The 8895-nt window shown below is 45.9% G+C and overlaps 1 protein-coding gene across 1 annotated transcript; it reads left to right on the top strand.

Moving 5' to 3' along the window:
* The first annotated feature begins 1451 nt into the window (after positions 1–1451).
* LOC123042629 (serine/threonine-protein kinase OXI1-like) lies at positions 1452–7546 on the top strand. Its single transcript, XM_044465050.1, has 3 exons — positions 1452–2093; positions 3028–3165; positions 7006–7546. The coding sequence occupies exon 1, from the start codon at positions 1694–1696 to the stop codon at positions 2039–2041; it is 348 nt and encodes a 115-aa protein (XP_044320985.1). The 5' UTR covers positions 1452–1693; the 3' UTR covers positions 2042–2093; positions 3028–3165; positions 7006–7546.
* The last annotated feature ends 1349 nt before the right edge of the window (positions 7547–8895 follow it).

Below are 8895 nucleotides of genomic sequence, written 5' to 3'. Positions count from 1 at the left end.
TGTGGCCATAAAATTGATCATTTGGCTTGAATGCCATTGATCTCCACACATGATAGCTCGTTTTTGAGAACCCTTTTTTTAAAGAATTATCGTATTACAAGTTTATTATTTTTTCTGGAAACTTAGCCACATATAATGACACAATGCGAATGTTTTGCAATTTTTTAATTTTTTTAATTTTGTATGCCCATTTTAAAATGCGGTCAAAACGGCGGGAATGACCGTTCCTAGCTAATGGTTGAATCTTGGATTTTTTTGGTGTTTCTCTGATTAAATAAATATTTATGTACCTATAAATGATTTTTGGAAAAAATATAGAGCAAACTATGAGGCAGCTGTAGTTCAAATTTGACCCGCTTCCTGCTGAAACGACAGAAGTTTGTCTTTTTCACCAGAGGTGGATCAAATCTTTTGACATACAACCATTTGATCATTTGTGCATTAAATATGGCCTAATAATTTATAAAATTTATTTGATCCCATTTTGCAACAAATATATGGTAGGTCCTTCACAAAATCCCTCATTTTAGGCTCTCAAAAAATAAAAAATGATTTTTTTGTTCAAAGAAAATGAAAACTTTCTTAGACAACATTGTTTGCCATTCCAATATGCACCCTTGTGTATGATATGAGATCATTTTAACAAACTATGTCATGCCTGTGGCCATAAGATTGTTCATTTGGCTTGAATGCCATTGATCTCCACACATGATAGCTCGTTTTTGAGAACACTTTTTTAAAAGAATTATCGTATTATAAGTTTATTATTTTTCCTGGTAACTTGGCCACAAATAATGACACAATGCGAAGGTTTTGCAATTTTTTGATTTTTTTGAATTTTTTATGCCCGTTTCAAAATGCGGTCAAAACGACGGGAATGACTGTTCCTAGATAATGGTTGAATCTTGAATTTTTTGGTGTTTCTCTGATTAAATAGCTACTTATGTACCTAGAAATGACTTTTGGAAAAAATAAAGAGCAAACTATGAGGCAGCTATAGTTTAAATTTGACCCTCTTCCTACTGAAACGGCGGAAGTTTGTCTTTTTCACCAAAGCTGGATCAAATGTTTTGACAACCAACCATTTTGTCTATTTTACATTAAATATGGCCTAATATATTATAAAAATGATTTGGTCACATTTTGCAACAAATATATGGTAGGTCATTTAAAAAAACTCAATTTAGGCACTCAAAAAATAGAAAATTAGTTTTTTGACCAATTTAAATGGTCATAACGTCGTACTGTATTCTGATTGGTCCGTGGACTCTCACGCGGATCATGCATTGAACACCTTTGGATGTTCGTCGATCCAACGGCGGTCCTCAGCCCTTCCACACCATCCCCGAAACCCTAGCTCTGCGCTGTGGTCATTTTGCATCCACCCCCCGCCTCCTTTTTTCCCTCGCTCTCTTCTCCTCCTCTCCTCTTCCAGATCTGCCGATCTCCCCTCGCTCTCCTCGATCCAGATCGCCGTGCTCTGCTCCTCCCTCCCTCCCCTTCGGCAAGATCCCCACGCTCTGCTCCTCCCTTCCTCTCTCCCCTCCGGCGGCCTCCCTCTCCTCGATCCGCAACCAATCAAACCGCAACCAATCCCTCACCCACCCTTCCCCCTCTCACTCGCGTAGGTGCAGGCGCAGGGCACAATGCCCAATCCAAGGTGGCGACGTCCTTGTGCGCGCTCGTCGTGGCCATGACGGCGCAGGCGCTCGTGCCGCCGCCGCCGGAGCCGCGGCAGCTCAGCCTGGCGGGCCTCAGGGCCGTCTCCGTGCTCGGCTGCGGCGCCAAGGGCGTCGTCTTCCACGTCGTGCCCAAGGGCGAGGGCGGCGCCGGCGAAGTCGCCATGACACTCAAGGCGGTCTCGCGGGAGGCCGCGCGACACAAGAAGAGCGGCGGGAGCGGCGGCGGGGACGGACACCGAAGGATCTGGTTCGAGCGCGACGTGCTCCTGGCCCTGCGCCACTTGCTGCTCCCCGCCCTCCGCGGCGTCTTCGCCACTGACGCCGTCATCGGCTTCATCGCTGCAGCGGCGGCGACCTGAACTCCCTCCGACGCCGCCAGACCGAGAAGATGTTCTCCGACTCCGCCATACGGTATGCGCTCAACCAACGCCCTTACGCTATGCACTGCCGTAGGACAAATGGGAAAGATTTGATCCGTGAACTCATCCGTGAACACCGTCTTCTTCTTCACGGAGCTGGCGCTGCTGCAGTACGGTCTGGTGCAGTCCAAGCCCTCCATGGTCGCCGCGGCTGCTGTCTACGCGGCCAGGCTCACCCTGAAGAAGACCCCTCTATGGACCGACACACTGAAGCACCACACTGGCTTCACTGACGCACAACTGATGTATCTGCAATTTTGATGTGCAAGCGTTCTGGATGTAGTTGGCTTGTTATCTATCCAGCTTAGTTTGATATAGATTGTACCTGCCATATTTTTTCTGCTTTTTATTTTATTTGCCTCTTGCAGTAACTGCAACCGGTGTTGCAGCTGGCCAAGGGCAACTACTGGAGTTAATTGGGGTTATTAGTTTTAACTAGACTGATTAGTTTCGTACATGTCGTGCAGTTTCAACTGCAAGTCTGTAGCCGGAGATATGGCTGTAGAATACAGATGCTATATAATACTCCCTCCGTCCCAAAAGTAACTCAACTTTATACTAATTTTGTACTAAAGCTAGTACAAAGTTGAGTCACATATTTTGAGACGGAGGGAGTACATAATTAGAGAAAATTTTGTTCATCAAGGAATGAATCCCTATGTAATTTCACGCACTTGTTACATAGCAAGCAATTAGTCTAGTAGTACTATTGTTCTTTCTGCAAAAAAAACTACTATACTATTGTTCTTGTTCCAGACCAGTGGCAGCCTATACTACTAGAAAAAGCTGAATGAAAACAGATCCAACAAGAATCAGAGGAGTATGAAATTGTTATAAGCACACACGCTACTGAATCCCTCATAGCTTGAATTTGTGATGATTTCATTCAGGGGCAGTGACTGATTTTGCGTGATGGTTGGTTTCAGGGACGCGGCCAAGATCCTGGTGGCCTCGCACTCCACCGCGCCTGACAGCAAGCTGAAGGTCATCTACAGGAAGTACTCGAGCGAGAAGCTGGGAGGAGTCGCCCTTCCAGATTAGATCATGCTTGACTACTTGACAAGGTATTATGGTCTGTAGATGCATCTTATTCCTGTTGAGAATCGTTTGGATGTAGATCTATTTTTACCTGTTAATCTGATTTAGTTTAGGACTAAATGCTTTGCTGTTTTTGTAGTATTAGTCAGATTTAGTAACTGTTTTTTTGTTTTTAATCTTTTCATCACTACTAGGAAAAGGCCTACTAATGGCGCATCGGTTTTGCCTACTAATGGCGCACTACCGGTGCGCCATTAGTAGCACGTCATTAGATTTTTTTACTAATGGCGCACCACTGGTGCGTCATTAGTATCTGGTATACTAATGGCGCACCTGGCAGTGCGCCATTAGTATGTAACTCCATGCGCCATTAGTATGCCTCCCGGGGGCCATATGTAACCATGTGCTTTGTCACACTAATGGCGCACTCTGCCTTAATGCGCCATTAGTATCCTTTGGCATACTAATGGCGCACTCTGCCTTGATGCGCTATTAGTATGAATATTTGTTTTTTTTTTGCTTTTCTGATTTTTGCACAGGTTACAAAATATATTATTGGACAGAATATAGACAGCAGCACACAGCAACATCAGATTCATCGAATACAATAGAAGATTAGTCTTCGAATACAATTCATCATATTAGTCTTCGAATTCAAAAGACTGAACAAAGATAAAACATTACAAGTCTCAAGACCGCGAGTATCGAATTTGTCTTCACATTACAAGTCGATATCGACCATCTAAACTACCATCACATAAAAGAGAGTTGTGGTCATCACGATGAGCATCATTGCGATCAAACTGGTCCTCATCCGGTTCCTCCAACGCTCCCTCCTCTTCCCGCTAGATAGCGGGCATATCTAGATTCGGCCCTAGTGGTGTACCCTTTGTAACTGTTACCGCTGAAACGGTGAACCTGTCTCCGACACTCCTCCTAGTCGTCGTAGACTCCGGGAACCTTACCCTTGTACTTGAGTGAATTCCTCCTTGACGGTGCGGAGCGCATTCGGACGCCGGTCCTTCCTTTGCTTCTTCGATTGGCTGCCATCTGTGTGTGCGCCGCCATCATCAGTGGTGGCATCCTCGGCGGCACCATCAGTGGTGTCATCCTCGACGCCACTAGGGGTTGTGTAATCAGGATCGTTGTCTCCCGCGGCGTCCTCATAATGGTGAGGTTGTTCCTCCATCTCCTGGGACAGCTCCCAGAATTGCTTGCCGCCCGAACCACCGGCCTCATCGTTGTGGGCCATGTTTCGCTCTAAATAGGAAAAAAGTTTGGTCAAAAAGTTGGTTATTGTCAAGGAACAAGATCATGGTCTCATCATTTAGGGTTTGTCGACACCGAGACACACTAAAAGCCTAAGCTTTCATCATTTAGGGTTTGTCGACGCCGAGGCACCCTAAAAGCCTAAGCGTACATCATTTAGGTTCTCATCGACACCGAGGCATCCGGGGCAGCCAAGTTAAGTTTTCATCATTTAGGGTTTATCGATGCCGAGGCACCCTAGGTTGGGCCTAATCACTTGGCACTAATCACTTGGCTCTGTTGCCACCTATGTTGGGTTTATCATCTAGGGTTTATCGATGCTAAGGAGAATTCTAAGTTGGGCCTAATCACTTGGCTCTATTGCCACTTATGGTTTAATGCAGCAAGAATGGCGGGGCAGTTGATCCTACTTAACTAAGTACTAAGATACCCCGACCCATGCATTAGTCGCAAGTACCCCATATGTCCTATTTTTAGCAAAGTCATGCTAAAATTCACGAAAAATTTCAGCATGACCTTTGCTGAAAGTAGGACATATGGAGTACCTGAATTTGCCGGAATGGAAGTTAATCAACATTCCGACAAACTCAAGGGCCTCTCGGGGTACCTGCAAATTCATCACGACACGATGGTCGGAGACATGAGCTTTGCAAAATGGTCGGAGACACGATGGTCTTTCTCAATGTGATCAATTGATGGATCAACACATAAAACATGTCCAATAAGTATGATTTATAGAGTCAACATCAGTATGAATATATATAAAGTTTTTCTTCATCAGCCAGGCCCATGCAAGTAACTGCATCCAGCAACTATTTCTGCTACTCTGTAACTAACTACACTCTGTATTTATAGATTCATTTCAGATGAGATCAGATTGAGCTCCAACTGTAGCTGCAGCTGAGGGATCCATGAGCCATCATGCCAGCCAGCCAGGAAATAAACTTTACTTTCCAAAGGAAATAAAAATACAATGCATACATACATACTTAAGCAGGTAGATAGATAGATAGATAGATAGATGAGCATATTCAGTTTACAAGAATGAATATAAACAAGCAAAGAATGCATGCAAGTTTAAAGTAAAACGTTTCAGTTAATGCAAGTACTCCTCTTGCTCTCTACTTTCTCTCTTCTCTTCTTCAGTTAATTAACTAAATTTTACTGATGTTGTTGTTAACTGAATTTTAATCAACTGCTGAAGAACACATTCAGTTTCGTCAGATATAGGTGTAGTTTTTAGTCTCTGTCAGTTTCATCAGAGAAGTTTGCTTTCAGTTTCAAATAATCCGAGCTGCGCCTCGGTCGTAGTTTGTTAGGTTTCTCCGCGACCCTGACCCGACCATGGGATGGCACGAACTAGATGGTCATGGCTGCATCGCGGGTGACACGCGGGGAGCGCTGGGATGGCAGTGCTCACGACCCGGAAGTGGCCTAGTTTCTCGTTTTCTGTTAGCTGTGTAATCGCTGAATAAGAAGAGAAATAGAGAGTAGAAAAGCTGCGAAGTTGAACGCGGGACAAACACATTATAATTGAATTTTACCACGTCTCCCCTCCTGGACGTTTCAGAAACAGGAGGGCCCACGTCTCCCCTCCAAAGGGCAGGACATTTGAGTTTTCGAGGCAACTCCCCACGTCTCCCCTCCACTGGCAACTCCCCACGACGCAGAGGGGTTTTTCTTCCCACGTCCAAGTAACTCCCTTCCTATTCCATTGCCGCTCCATCTTCCTCCCTCTGCCTCCCTCCTCATTCCATTGCCACTCCATCTTCCTCCCTCTACCTTCCTCTGCCTCCAGCATCAAGAAACTCCCCTCTGCCACCACCATCGCTGGCCAGGAGGGCAATGTCGGAGGAATCGTGGAGCAACTCCCCTCTGTCTGCCAAGAGAATGGCGGAGGCATCATGGAGCAACTCCCCTCCGTCTGCCAAGCATCACCGTGGTGAGGCGTCTGGCAAGGAGCCGCTGGTGGTCGACGACGACGTTCCAGTCCCCGGGCAGAAGCGGGACTACACCGTGCCGCTCAAGGTTGATATCCACCTGAAGGAGCCGTTGGATGTCGTATGCACCAGCAATCCAGATGAAGCCGACAAGATGATCCGCAAGATGAGGAGGAGGCTCGGCGACATGCTTTCTCGGAATATCGGCGTTGATGTCGAGTATACCAGGGAAGACAAACCTCCGCAAATTGCTGCAGTTCTGCAGTTATGCATGGAGGATCTCGTCCTGGTATACCACATCACCGGGGCAACCAAATGGTAAAAACATCCAGTTCTGAAGTAGTTTTTTGTGATCATACAGAATGTTGTCTACAAGTTTTTGTGATCATTTAGTAGCTGTTATGAATGTTGTCTTGTAATGCAAAAGATTGCAAAAAAAACATCATTGAGATGTTATGCTTGTTGTTTTGATCATACAGAATGTTGTCTTGTAGTTGTTGTGATCATTTAGTAGTTGTTGTGATCATACTGTTTTAACTGAATTTTGGTCAGAACTGAAGATGCTATTTTAACTGAATTTTGCTTCAACTGAACCCATTTTAATTCTGTAGTTTCTGAAGTAGATGAATTTGAATGCTAAAGATTATTTTGATGCAGGCCCAAGGAACTCCGCCCGCTCCTGCAGGAGAAGAAGCTGTACACCTTTGTTGGCTTCTGCATTGGAGGCGACAAGGAGAAACTGAAGTTGTCTGGTTTGGAGATCAACCCCGACAAGTACGTCGACTTGCAGCGCAAATGGAGAGTTCCAAACAATGGAAAGAAGTGGCAGTCTTTGGCTGAGTTTGCAGCCAGCCTCATCCACCCATCCTACTCAAAAATGAAGCAGGAGATCGACAGGAATTCGGACCACCTACTATGGGGGGACAGCCCACTGCCAAACAAGCTCATCGAGTACGCCGCGAAAGATGCGTACGTCACCTAAGAGGCATGGAAGAAAATCAAAATCACCAAAGAAGGTTTTGAGCTCTGGCAAGAGGCGGAGGATCATTGGGATGACCCCTACTACTGTGTCTCAGTTTGTAGTTATGTGGTTGAACAAGTTTGCTTTTGTTATGTTGAACAAGTTTGCTTTTGTAATGATGAACAAGTTTGCTTTGGTTGTCAGTTGACATCATCTCATCGCTGAGCATGGTTTAGTTTTACCTTTATCTATTTATTATTTAGGCAGAGCTATTCAGGCATGGAAGATATAATCATCCTTATGGTGAGGATTGCAATGTTTTTAGCTTCCAAGTTTCTAATGACACATGATCTTTCCAACCACATAACTTAACTGCAAACATTTCCCCTGTAAATTGTAGTTACACATTCCAACCAATACCTACAGGTTGTAATTTCATATTGAATGACCATCAATGACTAAGTGAAGCAAATAATTGCTATGCATTTCTTGGCACGCGAGAAGGAAGAGGGGAGAGGAGGCGGAGCTCACCGGGGAGGCGCAAGGAGGCCCTGCGACAGCTTAGTAGCAACAGAGGTGGCCGAAGTTGAGGAAGACAGCGGCGACCTGAGGAAGAAGAGGTGGAGGGGGGTGGAGGGGTCGAGCGCCGTCGCGCCCTGGTTCTGCGGCTCGTCGGCCCGGTGTTGAAGCAGATTCTGCCTGCCGCCTTGCCTGTCGCCTCGCATGGTGGAGCTCGAGGGCTGGGAAGGCGAGGGAGGGGGTGGGTGGGTGCGGTGAAGGTGAGGGAGGGGGTGGATTGGGAGCGGACGACGATGGGGGGCAGGGCAGGGGCTGACTGGGGGCGGTGACGGAGACGGAGGCGCGGGGGCGGCGGCGGCGTGGGTCGGGGCAGTGCGCGGGTGGATCTAGTGGGGAGGGAGAGAGGGTCGAAGGGGATCTGGCGAGAGGGAGGGAGGATAGCTAGGGGGAGGGTTCTAATGGCGCACCGTCCAGTCGTGCGCCATAAGTATGACTATTCTAATGGCGCACCACCCCTCGGTGCGCCATTAGAATTTTGTTTTAATCTAGCCCACTAACCATATCTACAACCTAACCCTTTCTACAATAGAACCCACCCACTAGCCCGACTGGTCAGCAAGCGGCACACACACCAGGAGGTCCTGGGTTCGATTCCCAGGCTCCCCAATATTTTTTATGCATTTTAAATGCTGTTTTATATTTATTTGTGTTTAAATATGTTCAAACTTGTTTAAATCATAACAGTAATATTTTTTTATAAAAACACTAATAATTTTTTAAAAAATATGTTCAAATTTCTTACTTGAAAATATCATCGGCGGCGGCGGTGGAGCGGGGGAGGGTGCGGGGATCGAGATCGAGATGGAGGGGGATCGAGATCAAGTGTCCTCATGAATTCAAAAAGTGCCCATGAAATTTAAAAATACTCATGATATCAAAAAGTGCCCATGAAATACAATCGAGAAATGAAGAATACGATTTAAATACAATCTATCTTAGCTAGCTATCTGTTCACAATCTTCTTGCCCTTCTTTTTCGCAAATGGAGTTCTTCTGTGGAACGGACGT

Source organism: Triticum aestivum, chromosome 2B (genome assembly GCF_018294505.1).
Source record: "Triticum aestivum cultivar Chinese Spring chromosome 2B, IWGSC CS RefSeq v2.1, whole genome shotgun sequence".
Lineage (NCBI taxonomy): Eukaryota > Viridiplantae > Streptophyta > Magnoliopsida > Poales > Poaceae > Triticum > Triticum aestivum.
This window is presented reverse-complemented; position numbering and strand designations above follow the sequence as displayed.

Coding starts and splice junctions, on each gene's coding strand:
- LOC123042629 (XM_044465050.1), top strand. CDS start 1,694: ATGACGGCGCAGGCGCTCGTGCCGCCGCCGCCGGAGCCGCGGCAGCTC.